Source organism: Triturus cristatus, chromosome 10 (assembly GCF_964204655.1).
Source record: "Triturus cristatus chromosome 10, aTriCri1.1, whole genome shotgun sequence".
Classification (NCBI taxonomy): Eukaryota; Metazoa; Chordata; class Amphibia; order Caudata; family Salamandridae; genus Triturus; species Triturus cristatus.
The window spans coordinates 554,982,503-555,001,819 of NC_140593.1; the positions used below are offsets into that span (position 1 = coordinate 554,982,503).

The window sequence follows — 19,317 nt, forward strand, 5'->3', positions numbered from 1 at the left end:
TTATTTCTCACTGAGAAACCAAATAAAGGCACACACCCTTTTCACTGACAATAGGGAGCTGTGTTCTTTTTCACCTGCTTTTAACGTCACCGTACAGACCCAAGAATAAATACTTTGGAAGGTACCAATACGGTGTTTTTTTAAACATTCCATTCCCACACTCACCACTGCGGCGTTCCTCAAAAAAGAACTAAAAGAGCCCTCTTGTGGGGCCAGTGGGAGACTGCAGCGCCACCCCCACAAGGAGCAAAACGCCCAATGATGAAGCATGGCACCCGTAAGAGTGTGCGAGGGCAAAACTCCAATTAGGAGGAATTCCCTTCCTGTATCCAACATTCCACCACTTATGTAGATAGATATCGCTTTAACTATACCTCAAGCCGCCAACTAGGCCGGCCATCTTTTTTAGGAACAGTGACCCTCCAGTGACTTACTCCTTTCCATGGACATCAAAAAATGACCTCATTCCCTGGCCAACCTCCAATATGGCCTCAGATCTATTCGATGCCACCGCATGTCCCGATGTACCAACAACCCTTACCTCCTTTTTTCAACAGAGGATGGGGCAGAGGAATTGTCAGATCGGGCAGAGGAAGAGGCAGAAGGGGCAGCAACAAGAAGGTCCAGTGGCAACAAGAACCACAGCTGCCACACCACAACAACGTAAAATTAGTGGTGAATCTATCAGACAGGGTTCTGACCACATAGGAGGAGAACACTTCAGAAAAAAGTCTGGGTTTTGTACAGACCCCCCCACTTGGATGAATTATAACTCCCCATAAACTTTCAGTTCTTCCGGAAAATCCCCCTTTGAGCCTTGAAGGACAATCACTATACTGATTCAGAGGACTCAGGACTACGAAGACCATCCAGATTCCCACCAACGGCAGCAATGGTGCCTTGTGAGGTGATCACTTTTGAGAAAGCTGTACTTAAGGCAGTGGGGGCCCTCAAACATCCTCCCAGATTAAACAACCTGTCCAGCAGAGAGGAACATAATTTAAAGTCTCATCGAAGATCCCAGTATCACTATAAAACCAGCGGATAAGGGAGGAACAATAGTCTTGATGTCAACACCTGCCTATGACAAGGAATGTTAATGACCGTTATCGAATGAGCAATACTATCGCCCTCTCACCACTGATCTGACCATCCGACTTACCACTAAAATCACCGAATTGTTGACTGATGCAAGTACAGAGGGCTGGATTACCAAACAAAAGTCTAAATTTCTCATAAATTCCACGCCCCGAACATGATACGTCTACATACTACCAAAGATTCATAGTAGGATCACAACGCCACCAGGACGCCCCATCGTCTCAGGTAGCAACTCTGTACTGGAACCTCAGATCTCTGGTCGCAGAGACAAGTACGTACCTCCAAGACATTACAGATGTTCTAAATCTGCTCAAAGATCTAGAGCACTCACAGGAGATAGATCTACTGGTGGCCTAGGATGTAGAAGCATTGTACACTAATATCCCTCAAGATGCCACCATTGAGGTTATAGAAACCCGACTACAGGCTAAACCACACTGGGAGTCAGATACTCCGGTCAACTTTATTGTAGAATGTGCGACCCTAGCGTTGAAGGAAAATTTCTTGCAATTGAAGGATCAAATACACCACCAGATACAGGGCATGTCTCTGGGGAGCACCATTGCCCCTAGCCTAGCGTGCCTTTATATGGCTAACTTCAAGAACAAACATCACTGCAGAGGCCAACCCCTATCGTGACATCAGAACGGGAAAACGATTGATATATTGATCCTGTGGCATGGCGTGATAGGGACATGTGAAACATTCTGCACCTGGATCAACAGTCTCAATCCATATGTACACTTTACCAGTACCATGTCAAAGAAAGCAGTACTATTTATAGACCTGCTCATTTGCCGTAGTGATGGTGGATTGTCAACCACAATTTATTTAAAAAGCTACAGATCGGAGGGCGTGGCTTGGCGAGCCAGCATGGCGGACATCTTCTAAATAGGCTCCGTCCAGCCCTACATTAATCCTGCTTTTATCCTGCTCCTCTGTCCATGAGACCTTTCGCTTGCGGTGCCTGGAGGTGGCGGGACGCGGCGACATTCGCTGATGGTGTGCTGGGGATCACAGCGGCATTCTACAGCAGCGGCGGGGTCTGATCATTGCTGAGGCCCGTGAGCGGCGCTGAGACCGCGGCCTCGAGTGCGACCTGACCGGCGGACTTTGGAGCGGCAGAGCGGCTGCGGATGGGGTGGCCCCCCGCTGGTGAGGCACCCGGCTGGCGAGATCTCCTGTGAGGCGGCCCCCCTCCCCCCTCATAGATCGGCGGTCGATCGGACCGAGGGGTGGAAGGTTGGAGCCAAGAGAGGCGTTTTCTGTAGCGGCGCCATTTTGGTCGCTTCGGCGGCGGAGCTCCCGGGACCCGGATCTGGCCTAGCAGTGTTGGTGGCCGGCAGTGGATCGCCCTGCCGGGGGCTTTGCCGGCTTGGACGTTATTGAGCTGGGGCCTGGTGCGTGGCCCCCGGGCTGCGGAGGCCTTCGTGGCTTGTGAGTGGGCCTCTGCTCATCCGCTCTGGGCCTCCGGGGACTTCCGGCCTTCGCAGAAGAGCGTTCCCTGTTGTCGGCAGCCAAATCGGGCTGCGGGGAGGATCCGGGCGGCGTGGGGTGAGTGGTAGCATCCCCCGCTGGGCCCAAGCTTGGGCTGTAGTGGTCCGGTGGTAGAGGCCAGCTCTTCGTGAGTGGACTTGGGTCCCTGCCGGCCCCCCCCGTCTTCTCCAGGTCTGTGTGGGGGTTCGGCGGTACTATCGGACCGCGTGGGGGTACGGGGGGGCGACTGCGACTTGCGGAGGCTACGGGGTCTCTTGGATGGCCCAGGGGTACATCCTGCCTGTCCCCGGGGCCCTGTGGGGGTGCCATTGAGAATCCAGGCCCTGGGGCATACTGTGATGTTGGGGCCCATGTGGGGCCTGGTGTGACGCCCTAGCGGAACCCGCATCGCCCGCGGGGTTCGCAGTTGGCCACTGACATTCACCTGTTAGGTGGCGTGGCGCGGTGCCACTTAGCGCACAGGGCCTGGGGACACTCGGTGGGGGTACCTTGGCGGCCGCATCGGCAGTGGGATCGCGCTGCGCGGGCCGTTGCCAGCCAGTGGGGTCGCCCCTGTGTTACCTACGATACCCCGCCGGAGTGTGCAGAGACAGAGCCTGCCTGTTGGGAGGAGTACGACGAAAGCATACCTGGCCCACCATGACGAGAGACAAGCATGGTGGAGGGCCCTCCAAGCAAAGTACGCTGGATAAGTTAGGTGGTCCTGGGGGCCCTGCGGTGGCGGCTGGTGGGTCTCAGGGCACCGTCCCAGACAATGCTGCCCTCATGGCGGCAATCACCCAGTCCAGGGACGCCCTTGATGCCAAGATAGGGGTGGTGGGATCAGATGTTATGTTGCTGCGCCAGGACCTGCGAAATGCGGTGGCACGCATCACTGAGACACACGCGGATCTCTGGCGTGGAAGATGTGGTGGCGACCCTGCAACAGCGAGTGACATCTCTAGAGACTACTCAGCGGGGCTTGGCGTCTAGGGTGGAGGATGCGGAGGGCAGGGCGCGACGCAACAACCTCCGCTTTGTTGGTTTTCCGGAAGGGTGTGAGTCTGGAAATATGGAGAGGTTTATTGCCCAGTGGCTGGAGGGATGGCTGCCCCCCGACGCCCTATCCAAATGCTTTGTGGTGGAAGGGGCACATAGAGCCCTGATGCAGAAACCTCCCCCGGGGGCTCGGCCGCGGCCAGTGATCGCAAAACTGCTTAATTATCATGATCGGGATGTGATCCTGAAACAAGCCAGGGTCCAAGAATCTTTGCAGTATAATAATGCTCGCATCCTGATATTCCCGGACTATACTAAACAGACCCAGCAACAGCGGCAGTCATTCTTCGCGGCTAAGGCCCGCCTGCGGGAACTCAAACTTCCGTATGCGTTGCTCTACCCGGCCCGGTTGAGGGTGGTCTATCGCTCCCGCACGTACTTTTTTGACTCTCCGGAGGAGGTTTTCCGTTGGACGGATGAGACGGTGCGGCTGCGCCCCCACTCCCCGCCCGGGGAGAATCGGACTCCTCCTCGAGTGGCGTGGTCCGGAGTGAGCCCGGTGGCCGGGGGAGGGGGTCTCACCGCTCCAGGTCCAGGAGGCGGTCCAAATCTGGCAATGCTTGGTCGCGTGTGAGACCTGCTTCGGATCCAGCGGCACCAGCTGACTGATTCATGCCTCTACATGTGTATTCACAATTCTTAGAAATGCTCGTAGTGGTCAGAGGAGCCCATTGAGGGCCAGTATCTGTCGGGTATTCCAGATGGGGATGGGGCTGAGGGACAATGGACTGTAGTTCGGGGATCCATTGGCGGGTGAGGGGTGGTTCCCCCTGTTGGGGTATGCCTGCCGCGACAGGTACTTCATCGTTTGAGGTGTGGGGGGGGGGGGTATTTGGTAGGGTTGTTCAGGGGAATTGTTGTTCTTTCATCGCACTGTCCGCTTGCAGGTCGGGGTCACGCTGTGTGGCATGTCCTGGGCCATCAAGGCTCTTCATGTTTTTGATGTTTTGACATGGCTGCCGCTGTGGGTAGATCGGTAGATTCCTTGGGGTCCCTGCGTATTTTGAGCTGGAATGTCAGGGGGGCCCTAGATAAGATTAAGCGTGGCGCTATCCTTAAGCAGGCTAAACGCGCCAGCGTTGATATCCTGATGCTACAAGAGACACACCTTATGGGGACTAAAGTACTTTGTTTTCAGCGCTTCGGATATACCCAAGTGTTTCATGTGGGCTTTGTGCGGGGTTCGAGGGGGTGGCGGTCTTGATTCACAGACGAGTCCCTTATATCCACATCAGAGCGTGGGGTGATGCGCAAGGCAGATATCTTTTCCTGCAGGGTACGTTGAGGGGTGAGTCCATGATTTTGGGTAGTGTCTATGCCCCACCGCCGCTGTCCTGGGGCTTCGTGGAGAAACTTGTGACCGTGTGGACAGATATCCCAGAGGGTCTGGCAGTGATTGGCGGGGACTGGAACGATGTGCTGGATATTGCTGTTGACAGGTGGAGGCCTGACGGGGCCCCGATGGTTCGCGGTCCTACCCGGCTTTCTTCCCTCGTACTGGGCCAGAATTGGGATGACCCATGGCGTCAGTTGCATGGCGTGACTCTGGGGTTCACTAATCTTTCGGCGGTCCACGTCTCCTTCGCTCGTATCGATTACATCTTCGTGTCTCGGGGGGCTGCTGCCAGGGTGGTGGCGGCTGATATTCTCCCTCGAGGGCTATCCGATCACTCGCCTGTGGCCATTACACTGCGTGTCGGCCTTGCACGAGGACCTTTCCGGTGGCGCCTCTCCACCTGGAATCGCCAAAAGGCAGAGTATAGGGAACACATGGGTGACGCCATAGACCGCTATTTGTCGCTTAATGTGGGTATTGTTTCGGCGGCGGCTGTCAGAGCTCACCTTCAGCTTCTCGCTGATTACTGTTGTCTTGCACAGGAACAGAAGTCGCTAGCTTCCCAACTCCACCTACCAACCACTCGGCCCAAAGATATGCTTTGGCGCCAACTGATTAGTGAGGGTGAAGGGGGAAAGTGGATAAAATAATAAACAATAAGAAGAGACTGGTTCTGGACCTTCTGGTTTCCTATCTGGAATTCTTCTTCTGCTTTCGGTCTGCTACTGAAGACTCCTAAAGGTAACTAAACACACAACAATTTATTATTTCTCCTTCTCTACTCTATTGTATCTTTTTCCTTTCTTTTCTCTTGTGTTCGCTACCGACCCAGAATCCTGAACTCTGTGCTGCTCTTCCTGTCAGACTCTGCCTTCTTCTTTTCTTGTTATTGCTGTTGCTACTTATCTGTAAAACATGTATCTATTAGTCAAACCTTTACAATCTTTGATGTGTTATGCTTCTACTCTCTCTTTTTAAAACCTACCAGTAGTTTTAATTTAGTGGTAGCTTTCTCTTTTCTCTCGTAGTTTTTCTTTATTCTGCTTTTTCTTTTATATTCTAAGCTGTCGTCTTTTTGATAATCTCTTCCTGTGTTTTCTCTCCTCAGGTTATCACTGTGCTGGGTTAACTCAGGTGAGTCTATCTCGTTTCTTCTCTAGTTTACTTTTCTTTGTCTGTTTGGTGTCTTCATCTCTCAAGGCCTTTACACAATATTCATAAATGTTCTCTTTTCCTCTTACAGGACTCTGAACGCTTATCGCTGCTAACGACAGCAAGTCTTTAATTATTATTAGCGGTTCTTCATCACTAAACATTATTTGACATTAATGTGCCTGTAAATTCTTCCTATAATTCACTTAGCTTTCTACTTATTCTTTTTCAGACGCGGCTGAAGTCTTCACTCGTTTTCTGAAGAGACGAGGTGACTCCGTACTCGACTCCCGTAAGTAGTCCTTCTCGGATTCCAAGCGTCTTCCTTTCTTCTTCGGTAAGTATCGGATTCTTGTCTAGGAATGGTTCACCAAGGCTTGCTCTCAAGAAAAACTTCTACTCTAAAAGAATTCACTTCAAACTGGGAACACTCGCGGAACCTGACTTCTCTGAGAGAATGTCTTAGTGAAGTGCGCAATACTTCAGGCGTGCGCGCGACACACAGTCTCTCTGGATTTCCTAACAACTAGACCGCAGACCCCAGCACCTTAGCAGCCATCTTGGAATTGCGGGCATGCCACCAACTCGACCATTGAAGCTTATTCCACACCGAAGCCCCTCTTGAACTTAATCCCTTGCGCTTCGTTTTGGAACTCACGTTAGGGATCCTGACAGCGGCGTCTGTGGGAGGCGATGAAGCCCACACTACGGGGGAGAACATCCCCTTCTGCGTTGCGGCACGCGGGGCCCGCAGGGAATCTCTTATTCAGGCAGAGGCGAAGATATTGGACCTAGAAGCACGCAGTGGGGACAGGGGAGGGGGGATGCTGGTCCGCTGCCAGTTGTTGCTAGCGCAACAGGATTATTCGTCCCTTTTGCTGGAGGAGGCCCGACAGGCGTGGCTGGCAACCCGCAGCAGGATATACCAGTGGGGGGACAAGTCGAGCAAGCTCTTGCATAGATTGTGTCAGGGGGCGACGGGCTCCCTGGTCCTCCCGGGTATAGTCGGTTCCGACGGACAACCGATTTCAGATCCGTCGGCCATCGCAGAAAGTTTCGCGGTCTATTATGCGGACCTCTATGCTCCCCGAGAATGTCTACCGGCGGAGGCTATTGCCCGATTTTTGGACGATCTTCCGCCCAGAGCCCTGACGGATGAGGTAAGCGTAGACCTGGACCGCCCATTCTCGGCAGACGAGCTGAATTCGGCTCTTCAGGAGCTGTAGCCCGGTAAGGCGCCGGGTCCTAATGGTTTGCCGAATGAATTCTTTGAACTGTACTTCCGGCAGCTTGGTCCCCATTATTGCAGGGTAGTGGAAGAGGCGCGGGAGGTCAGTCGCTTGCCCAGAGACTGGCGACATGCTGAGGTGGTGGTCTTTCACAAGCCCGGCAGGCCCCCTGAACACCATGCATCTTACCGTCCCATCTCTCTTCTCAACGCAGAGGCTAAGATTCTGGCCAAGGCTCTTGCTAATCACCTCTGTCCCCATATCTCGTCTATTGTCCATCCGGACCAGGCGGGGTTTATGCCTCAGCGGGCGACTCATCACAATGTTCATAGAGCCCATGCAGCGATAGCGGCGGCTGAGAGCTTGGGGGTGCGTGCGGCCCTATTGCTGGTGGATATGGATCGAGCTTTCGATTCTTTGAGCTGGGAATATTTATTCGCCCTTCTACGCCGATTGAATTTAGGGCCTCACTTTCTCTCTTATCTGACGCTACTTTACACTGATATAACAGCGTCTGTACGCGTGGCGGGTTCGGTCTCTTCGGTCTTTCCCATTGGTCGAGGCACCAGGCAGGGGTGCCCCCTGTCACCTTATCTGTTTGCTCTGGCAATGGAGCCCCTAGCGGCATGGGTTCGTATTGATGCGCAGGTGTCAGGGCTTGAATGGGCGAACGGACTGTCGGATCGTATTGCTTTATATGCGGACGATGTACTATTCTTTCTTACTCAGCTGGATAGGACTGGCACATGCGGTTGCTGCGTATCATGCAGGTGTTTGGGGAGACTTCGGGTCTATATATGAATGAGCATAAATCTACCTTGTGGGTCCTGGGTGGAGGGGCTGACCCGGGTGCTTGGGCTTCCGCGGTGCAGGTGGTGCGTGGGGGGCTGAAATACTTAGATGTGTTTCTCTCGGACGCGAGGTTGATCTCCTGGGAGAGGAACCTGGTGCCGGTGTGGAACAGGGTGCGTGAGGATCTTTGTGTCTGGTCCCACATGCCCCTATCTATATATGGCCGTTCGGCTATTTTCAAGATGGTCTCTCTTCCCTGCTTGCTGTACCAGCTGCAAAACCATCCGTATCCTATCTCCCCGGGTTGGTTCCGCCAGGTCAATGCGGCCTTGAGTCAGTTTCTCTGGGGCGGGGGTGTTAGGGTGGCTCTCCGCACCTGCTTTAAATCCACGTACTGTGGGGGACTCGCGACTTCGGACATTCTCCCGTACTATATGGCCTCACACCTGTTGTTTCTTAACGAATGGTGGTATGGCGACAGGTCGGATCCGGCGTACGCCCTGGAGCGCCGTTTGATGGGAGACCACTCACTACACACGCTTCTCTATTCTGCGCCCTTGCGGCGTTCCTTGCCGAATGTGACAGTTGGTGTTTCAGGTCTGGAGACATGCGTTGGAGGATGGGCTGGTGGAATCGGCTGACTTGAGACGCCGTTTGGCATAATGGGCGTCTGTCGCAGTTGGCGGCCTTGTCCGGCTTTCATGACTGGGATGTGATTGGGATCTCCACCCTGGGCGATGTCATGAGGGGACCTGTCCTGAAATCGTTTCAGGACTTGCAGAAGGATTTTCAAATGCCGCGCACACAGTTTTTTAAATATTTGCAGTTCCGGCATGCTCTTTCTCCTAGTTTGGCGGGTCTGGAGGAGCTGGCCGACTTCAGTCCGGTGGAGGCGAAAGTTTTCATGGGGGACCTGCGGGATCATAAGATATCGCAGATCTACCAGTCCCTGGTAACGCACTGCTCCCCATCGTTGCAGCGTCTCCGTGGGGCATGGGAGGAGGATGTGGGCTCATTTGAGGAGGAGGTTTGGGCGGAGGCTTTGGCCTCCCCACGTGGTGCGGCTATTGCTGTGAGCCTTCGCCTAATCCAGTTTAAATACCTGCATAGAGTGTATTTTACTAGAGTCAGACTGTATAGGGCCAGTCTGGTGGCGTCCCCGAATTGCCGTCGCGGCCTGCATGATTTAGGGACCCTGCTGCATACTATATGGGAATGTCCTGCGCTGACTAGGTTTTGGCGGGGTGTACTGGCATGCCTCTCGGAGGTTCTGGGCTGGGATCTCCCTCGGTCTCCTAAATTAGTACTCCTGCATGTCATGGATGATATAGGAGGCAATGTTTACAAGCGCCACCTGATGCTCCTGGGTTTTACCATTGCAAACGCGACATTGCGAGGGCTTGGAAGGCGACGGCCGCACCCTCCGTCTCAGTGTGGAAGACAGGATTGGATTTTTGTATGGGCCTTGAAGCCCCCATTTTTATAGCACGAGGCTGCCCGCGTAAACACTATACAATCTGGAAGCGCTGGGCGGACTACAGGGGATTGGATTTAGATCCCATTCCAGCATAAGGATTGAGTGGGTTGCGGTACTTTCCACCCTTGTCGTGGGGGGGCATGTAACATACGCGTGTTGGGGGGCATGGTGTCGATTGGACATGTTTCATAGAGAGGGTAGAACTGTAGCTCCGATTATACCTGCTGATGTTGCTGGGCTGGTTGTGCGATGGGGTGTGGGGTGGTGGGGGGTGTTTGGGTTTTTTTTTTGTTTAATTGTGCTGTATCTTATATGCATGTCCCTTCTGTACTCTTTTTTTGTCATTATATGGAAAAACGGTCAAAGTCAGGATTTGGTTCATGGATGCTACGGATGCTTCTGGGATACAGAGCTCCGCTGATTGTGCATTTGACTAATAAAAATTTGTTTACAAAAAAAAAAAGTTACAGATTGCAACAGTCTTCTCTATGGGAGGCATCATCCTAAAGCACTTCGGGATAGTCTCCAGTCCGGTCTGTTTCTTTGTCTAAGACGCACCTGCAACACCCTCCCGGAGTAGGATGTCCAAGCTAAAGAACGTTGTGCTAATCTGACCATCCTGGATTATCTGAAGATTGAAGTCAAACTGGCATTTAAAAGGGCCAGAAATCGTGAATGAGACGAATAATCCTCTAAACTGTGTTTAGACTTTTACACCTTTATCCAACAAGATCTAGACGATCATAAAGAACAGTGGTCAATTCTCAAAAGTAGTACCCTTGATATTTCAGACCCCAGGTTCGCATTCAAACGGATGCAAAATCTAAGATCTTTTGGTCCACACACGCTCACTGAAAACAAAGAAAACTACTCATATACTCTGGGGACTACCTCCAATGAAAGGACACTACCCATGTGGAAACTGTATAGTATGCAAACTGACAAATGAGCAAAGAGAATCCCCTTGGAGAAAATTATCCATAGGTTTAGAGAGGACATACCAATTGTAATACAAGGAATTGTATTTATCTCATTACCTGCCCATGCGATCTTCAATATGTAGGGATGGCTACCTGACCTATCAAAACGATAATCACGGAACACGGCAGCAACATCTGGTGTAAGCGCATCACGACTAAGATGTCCACACACTTTGAAAACAGCAACAATGCTCCAGATAACATTAGATGGACAATACTTGAGGTAAATGACCACTGGGACAAGCGGTCGCTATTCACAAAAGAACGGTGGGTGTTCCGTCTAAAAAGCCATACACATGGGCTAAATAACGGCATCCTGTGGCTTGATTGTAACATTTAAAACTACATGGGACACTGCTATGAACCCCGAGCCAGATACCGAGGTGGGGGAGAACACCATGATGTAAGATGGCTTGAGTCCACGCTTCATTTATTTAACAAATCTGTACCATCAAGGATTCCTGGGGCGATCATGAGCATTTTTACTGAGTAAATGACATGGCAGCTATTGGATGCCCCGAACATCTAGGTTCAGATACCATAGCCATTTACCTTATTTAGGATAGCATGCGAAGTATACAGTATCAGAAAATTCTGGAGTGCTTACCTCACATGACTACTATAGACTACCTAGTTTCAGATACCATAGCCATTTCCTTTATTTGGGGTAGTTTGACAAAAAAAATAAAAATATTGGAGGTCACCTCACATGCCTATCGTAGGCTACAATAGAACACCATCCCCTATCAACTAAATACCCGGATAGATTTAAGATTCTCCCAACTACTTCAACTTGGCTGCCACCATATGCCCGAGCACCATAGTCACTTTTATTAGTTTGACCACATACTACGCCAGACTGTATGCGAACCTAGGTTCCGACCACCCCGGTCTAGACATCGCAGCAATCCAGCTTACTGGGAATAGTCAAACCAGAATTACATGGAACACATTTCAATATATACAGAATATCAAGATTGACATAATATCCTCCATAATGATTGCATTATGACTACTATTGGAGATACGCCAACGATTGCCCATAAATAACATCAGAGAGCCCACTGATTAACGGGAGCTCCGTAAGAACATGAGTCCCCTCTGACCATCTCAAGATGGCCGCTACCAATTCACGTTATCTCTGTAGAAATCTACCGAGAACGGAGCCTCTTCAAGATGTCCGCTTTCATACGCCCCAACCACCTTGGTCCCACATGTAACCACAATGCTTTGACGCAGAGTACTTCTGGGTCTCTGCAGGTGAGACTCGTTAACCAGGCTCTCTGTACTTAAGCAAACCCCTTTCGGCCATGCACTTCATCTGCAGGCAGGACGAGGGGTAGGTGACGGGCTGCTGACCGCGCATGGAACTGTGACTAGGACATTGATCGCGGAGGAGAAAGTGACACGTGAGTGCACTATCTGTGAAACTATGCATGGACCACTTCCGCCTTCGATATTATATGTTAACAGAAACCACAATAATCTCGGTCCCCGGCTTTGACCTAGGGCACCTTATGGCCTAGGAGTAGGGGTAAGAAATACAAATACCGCATGGGAGTCGGTAATGACCATGCATTTTAATCTGTAATAACACTGTTGTGAGTTCCTGTTTGTGTAGTCCTCTATATACATATTTTTTTTTAATAATGCTTGCTGTTAACCAGTGATTTCACAAGTGATTTAGGCACTGGTGGCACTCACCAATAGAAGAGCTAACGTAGAGGTCAGACAGCACAGCATGGCATGGCACTGCGTTATACGATGATATGCAGAGACCATACGTGCATCATATGTGCTGTCCACAATAAAACATTGATTGTTTGGATATTTTAAGCCCTTTCCCTATATCTCTCTTTTTTCATCCAGGTTGATTTATGGATTCGTACTGGGGTGAGCATGACAGATACCTAGGATCTACTGTATCACTACCAGGGATTGAGTATAAAAAGAATCTAGATACCCACCCTAAATCAGGGGTAGGGAACATTTTTTGGTCCTGAAGAAACACTAGGGATCCAGTGCTGGACCAACATAGCGTGAAACATGTCTACCTGAATAGTGAAACCACAGCAGTTCACTACAACACTCACTGAGTAGTGGCATATTATAACCTTGCGCACACTACCACATCTTCGTTTTTAACCTTACCGAAGGGTCTCTGAATAAAATTTGATCTCCTTTAGGTAATTTTAAGATCACACTCTCCACCTTACACAATATACCCCACACACCCGCATGCACAGTCACGGCTGATACAAGAAAAGATCTCCGCCAAAGAGCCCTCTCGCAGGACCCTTGGGGCATTGCAGCTCCAGCCCCACGAGGAGCCAAACGCCCAAGGATGAAGCATGACACCCACAAGGGTGTTGGAGGGCAACACTTCCAAATAAGGAAGATCCCCCTAGAAACATATATTCCAACCACACCTTTTCTTTACTGATAACACGTGTCAATTATAGTGAGGCGCATGGGTACTGGACCTTAATCTGGCTCCTAGTCCCCCTCTTTGTGATTCTCAATATGAATGAACAGTATTTTGGTCATCGTGTAAAAGCTTGTACACGAAAGAATTTTTTTACCAGAGCATAGGAGTTCAATAAGAGGGTCGGAAATTGCATAGCCTCTTGAAAGCATTGACATGCACCTGTGAGTTTAGAAAGCTCATGGACTCCCTCATAAGAGATGAATTAGTGAGGTGCACCACCAGTGACCAAGTGCAAGAAAAGTTACTGGCCAGAAATCCCTCAAGGAAGCAACTGCTACTGTGGAAGGCATGGAAAATGTTTCTGGCTGGGTAAAAGATGAGAAACCACTCCACAGAGACAGTAAATAATTCCGCGTAGAGTAGCGTACATGAATTATCTGAGCAAGAGCGAACAGCAAGTAGATACTAATGTAATAAAACTTGCTGCAAGAACAAAGTTTAAAGCTCCGTCCAACGGTGGCAAATCGAAAGGTTTAAGGTGTGGGAACTCTAGTCATGTCCAATAGCCCCAGCTGTTATGCTAGGAATCTCACTTGTCAGAAGTGAGAGTTTAAAGGCTATTACGCAAGGGTCTGCAAACCTTCAACGGAGGTAAGAATGGTGGATAGTGTTGAAAGTGTCTGAAGCCCTAAAGACGGTGGTCTTAAATGTAAAGATTGAGGTGAACCTGGGATCTGTTATGCCCAAGTGAGATTGAAATTGGGGGAAAAACTTGTGGTGTTGGCAGACTCAGGATCCGCATTTACAATGACTGTATACCAACTTTGGGATAATGAGATTCCCAATAAGACATTGCTTCCAGCAGATATCAACCCAGTCAGCTATGGGGGTTCACACATTGATGTTCTAGGCTATGTAGTAAAAATAATTGAATCTAAAGGCAGAGAAACCACTGGTAAAATTTACGTAGCCAAGAGGGGACACACCAAAGATATATGGGGATTATATTAAATCCCAAAGCACAAGACCAGGTGATGCTGACTGCGTGTGGTGGTGGCATAAGTTTCTATGATGAATTTCCTGAGGTATTGAAACAAGAGTGTGGGTTGCTCAAGGATTTCAAACACAGGATTGTGTGGAAAAAGGGTGCTAAACCTTGTGTGCATAATATACCTAAAGTTCATAACTTGGCACTCAAGCACTTGAAGTAGGATATAGACTTTTAGATTCTGACATCATTGAGAAGATAGTCATCAGAATGGTTTTGGGATCCAAAGATGGAGGGAAGGCCATAAGGATGTGTGTGGAGTTAAGAGAAATTAATAAGTGGATCACCAACTACTCCAATATTTCAGAGTCACTCACTAAGCTTAAGGGAACTAAAATGTTCAGTCCTGGATCTTTCCTCAGCCTATCACCAGGTACAAGCAGCTGCACTAGTACTCAAGGCATCTCACCTAGTAAGCAAAGCCATTGGGGGCTTATTGATTTATCAGGATGCCATTTGGGCTGGCCTCGGCTGCCGCCTGTTTTCAAAGGATAATGAAGATTATCATGGGAGAGTTACCCAACATCTTATTCTTCCAGGATGATATTCTCATTTATGGCAAGGATGTGAACGAGCATAACAGGGTTTCAAGAAGTGTTGAGTAGATTAGAGGCGAAAGGACTCTTGCTGAAACAGCAGAAATGCAAGATTGGAGTTACTTCTGTCACCTACTTGGGTAATGTCATTTCCGGGGAGGGCATTCAACCCAAACTAGAACTAGCAGACCATATTGTGTGTGCTCCCCACAGACAACAGGTGAGATCATTCTTGGGGCTCGCAGATTTTATTCCAAGTTCATAAAGGGTTTTGTCAGTGTAGTGGAGCCCATAAGAGCTTTGCTGAAAAAAAGGGTGCACTTTAAGGTCACCCGAGTCTCAAATGGCATTCCAAGCTGTGAAGTCGGGAATCGGCACGATGCCCACCCTAGTACGTTTTGACATAAGGAGAAAAACCATTCCAACTAGTGACACCAGTTTCAAGGGGCTGGGGGCGGTGCGGTGTCAGATTGATGATGGAGAAAGGATGGTAGTTTCAATTGCCTTCAGGGCCCTTAAGAAGTTTGGGGAGCATTACTCGTGCTTTGAGAGAGAGACTTTAGCGATAACGGGTAGTGAAACATTTAAAGTTTTATTTGTGGGGCATTCCTTTTCTAGGTAGTAAAGATCAGACCCCAAGTTTTCTCCTGCAACCAAAGTGACAGGATGATTCCCAGACTTAAGAGGTGGAGCGAAGGGTTAGAAGAGTTAACCTTTCAGGACCAACACCTCCCTGGGTTAGCAAACATAACTGCTGTTTGTCTCGTCTACCAGAGGAAGGTAGAAATGAGGTGATTATTGAAGACCTGGGTTGTGTAAGTTGCGTAAGGGAACCAGCGATCACGAGGGATGAGTGGATGAAGAGTGGGGAGGAGGATGAGGAGCTCACCACAATTAAAACAAGTGGTGAAGAGTTGGCCTGATTGCAAAGAGCTGGATCCGGAGTTAAAACCTGTCTGGTTGGTGAGGGATCAACTTGCGTTGTACCAAGATGATCTGGTGAGAAAGTTGTATCGACCAAGAGCATGAGATCCAAGGTAGTTAATCTAGGCCATTAAAGACACCTGGGTAGAAGTCTCACGAAAGCCCGGGTGCGGGAGAGGTATTGGTGGCCGGGCATGGATCACTAGGTGGAAGGGGTGGTGAATTATTGCTAGTTGTGTGCATCCAATGACAGGACCCATGTGACTAATACTGCTCCTCTAACACCAGTTGTTGTACCGGATGAGCTTATGACAAAATTGTGCCTGGACATCATGTGCCTTTTTGAGTTGTTACAGCCAACTGAAAGGTTTGTGTTGTTGGTGGCCTACACATCGAATTGGGTTTCACCAAGGGTGTGAGTAATGTGTGCACTAAGAGGGTCTTGGAGTTTCTCAAGGACGAGTTTGCGGGAGATGGTGTAAACAAACATCTGGCAACAGTTAATGGGGTGCAGTTTCCCTCATGAGAGATGCAGGAGTTCTTGAGTCCGTTTGGAATAACACACCAGAAGACAGCTCTATGCGCCAGAGGTCCTGCTAAGTGCATGAACAGGATGGTAAAGGCATGTTCGCAAAGAGCTGTAGAAACCCCGAAAGGGTGTGCTTAGGGACATGTGATGGGCACATCATCCCTTGCCTAACTGTGTAACACAGCAGTCACCCTTTGACTCCTTCAGGCGCAGACCAGCTAAGCTCAATCCGGAGTGTTGCCTGTAAGGGGCTCTGATATAATGGACAAGATGGAGGTGGGTGCCAGAGTCCTGTCTATACCAGAAAAGAGACAAGCAAAGGTTTGATGAGAAAAACCCCATGAACAGCAAGAGGTGGAACGTAAGGGGGGAGGGGGGGGGGGGGAGATCAGGCTTTGGTAAAGAAACCAAGATGGTACAGGAAAGGTGCAAAAGAGTAAATGGGGCTTTTCGCCATTACCTCCGTCAAGAAGAATGTGGTATCAGTTCACACAGGCTGCAGGTGGAACATGTCTAGGCTCGCAAAGTACAGAGGCAGCAAGTTACCCCCTGGTGAAGATGTTGACAACTCTGTGCAAGAGTGCTGTTCGGGGAGGAGGGAATCGTTCAGTCTCATGCCACAAGACATAGTAGGGCTCATATTCGTTTCAGAGGTTGTGATTAAATGATTTGCTAATTATTTTTAAATATTTGCTGTTCTTTTGAGTTCTCTACTCCTTTCCCTCCTCCCTTAGTTATCCACTTGTAAGTAGAATGCACTAAACCTGGTTCTTATTTTACTGTATTCTTATATTGCATTATTAGATTTATCGCGTTGTTATGTAAGGGGGAAGTGGGTGCATGGGCAGCTCATGCCAGGAATATTCATGGTCTCCTGGTGAGCTGTGTTCTAGGTAGAGCAGTTGGACTGGGGGCGAACCGGCAGGTTGCATCATTGTTGGTGTATTACGGATTGACAAAGCACTTAAATAATGGAACGGAGTTCATGTCGTAACAGGTGCTCATTCCTGTGTAACTGCACCTGTCCTGAAAGGGCTACTGGAGGGATAGATTGAGCATCTGTGTTTGGAAGTATATATGATTTCAATATAGAAGTTAATTCATATTATTTCCTATGAGGTGTTAGTTTAAATCCCTGCCTCCATCAATTTCTTTAGGAGTGTTGTCAAGTGTAGTGAAAGACTTACTCCAAGGCTGGGCTGGGGTACATTTAAGCCTGTTTTAACACTTTTAGGGCAGTAGTAACTAAGAAAATATTTTGTGAACTGCAAGGGTTTTATTCTTTTGTGGGTATGTGTTTACTAGGCTAGTCCCTCTCAATCCCCTCAATTTTCCCAAAACCCTTACCCATTTGAGTAATTATTCCTCCCTCAACCACTACCCAACCTAAAACAGCATCTCTCTGCTTGCAGAGATCTCAGCCCACAAACGACAAGTGGATGGGTTAATCTCCACCCGTAGGTATGTGAATTGAATTTGGCATTAAGTAGTGTTACTGGAGTACTACTTTACATACTACAAAAAGTTTCGTAAATCAGGCCTGTAGAACACAACTAGAAATGTAGATGCTTGGACTCTGAAAGCAAGGAGTTAAACACCATTAAATTGCACTAAGATTACACTGGTCGCTGTAGAACCGATTGAAAAAGAAAAATTCACTTAGTACCTTCCTTCACTACCCCAGGCTCCATTGGGTGTCAATGACATCTCGGCAGGAATCAGTCTCTGTATTATAAGCAATAAGCTTCAAAGGCTTCCCTTCATGGGATTCGATTAACGCATAGAAATCTTCAGACTGAAAAAGATTGGGAATGGGAAATTAGATGTGTTCACCTGTTCAATTAAATAAAGGGCAACTAGCTAGTAAAAAACGCAAATGAAGGGAGGTAGGTTAGACTAAATAATTTAGTAACTTAACAAAAAGCTATGATCTCATGACATCAAGTGAAACAAATGCACAAATACATTGATATCAGTGCAGAACAAATACGGTCATTACAATACATGGTTAAAAAAATATATAAATCCTACCCCCTGAAGTATCTGATCAGTGCCGACAATGTAGTCAGTATGGGGTTGAAGACCAGCTAGATAGGCTGGAGAGTTGGTTTCCACGTCCTAGAAAGAGGGGAAAAAAAAATTATAAATAAAAACGAAGATTAAAACCTACTAGTTTATAATTCATTATTCCCTGCTTCCCATATTAAACAGAAGGGGCAAATATGCTATTTTAATTAGAGGTGGCAATAGTTCTCAGGAAGCAATAAGCCAGAGCCAAGGCATGAGTCTCTTGGCTCTAACAGCCAATACACAAGCTGTGCCATCAACATATTAAGTATATACTCTCCCCATCTCACCATGTGCTAGCTTTTCTTCTTTCCATCACTCTAACACTCCATTTCTTTCTGGCTCCCTTACACCTACTTTCTCCAGTCTTTATGCTCAACTCTTTTCACTGCTTCACTTCCTCATCTCTATCTTTCTCTGCCACCTCAATGACTTCAGTTCTTGCTCCTGATGCCCCACTACCTCATCTGCCAATCACAGATCACTTGAAGTCTCCGCATTGTTCTGTGCTCAAAGATCCAATAGGAATGCCTCTAGGAAGGGTCCAGACTACAAAATGGCCAAAGACCATCCTTTTTGCATCCTCCACAACCTTCCCTTGGGCCACCACATCATTCTCCAAGCCCCAATTAGTGTAGGAGAGGAGGGTCTCACCAAAGTCTGGCATTTTGACTGGGGAAACAAATAGCCGTCAGTGCTGGTGAGTCCCTCCTATGCTGCACCCAGTGGGGCATAGAGATTGATGCAATAATAATCGATGAATGCACGCTAGAAAGAAGCTCGACCTTGTTGTTGCTTGGAGGGTCCAAGAAGACAGGAAGAGCTGTGCATCTGGGTGAGCCATCAGTGGCTCGCCCATCTCCAGTGCATATGAACAAAGGAGCATAACTTTGGTTGGTTGTACCTAGTGTGGAAATTGACCTAAACACCATGTCAACGAATAAACAGTAGAGGCACTGATAGTCTTAACTTATCAAATACATTGTATTAATCTAGTGAACTTACTGTTTGAATTTCCACTAACAGATTATCTGGAATTGGGTAGCTTAGGAGATCAATATATTTTAGAGTCTCAACCCCTTCTATGCTCATGATGGAACAGTTCCGTCATGGCACCCACCTATGGGTGAAGCGCTGGCGCTACCCCCCCATGGGTAGCCCATCTACACCCCCAAGCAGGGAT

General features: G+C 48.8%; 1 protein-coding gene across 1 annotated transcript in view; it reads right to left on the bottom strand.

Moving 5' to 3' along the window:
• Positions 1-19,317, bottom strand: part of LOC146789715 (Golgi reassembly-stacking protein 1-like) — a 258,173-nt gene that overhangs the window by 57,565 nt on the left and 181,291 nt on the right. Inside the window, exons 4-5 of the mRNA XM_085632047.1 lie at positions 18,099-18,185; positions 17,734-17,862 (exon numbers count right to left, since the gene is read on the bottom strand). Of these exons, the coding sequence (XP_085488173.1) occupies positions 17,743-17,862; positions 18,099-18,185 (207 nt within the window). The 3' untranslated portion in view covers positions 17,734-17,742. The remainder of the gene's footprint in view (positions 1-17,733; positions 17,863-18,098; positions 18,186-19,317) is intronic.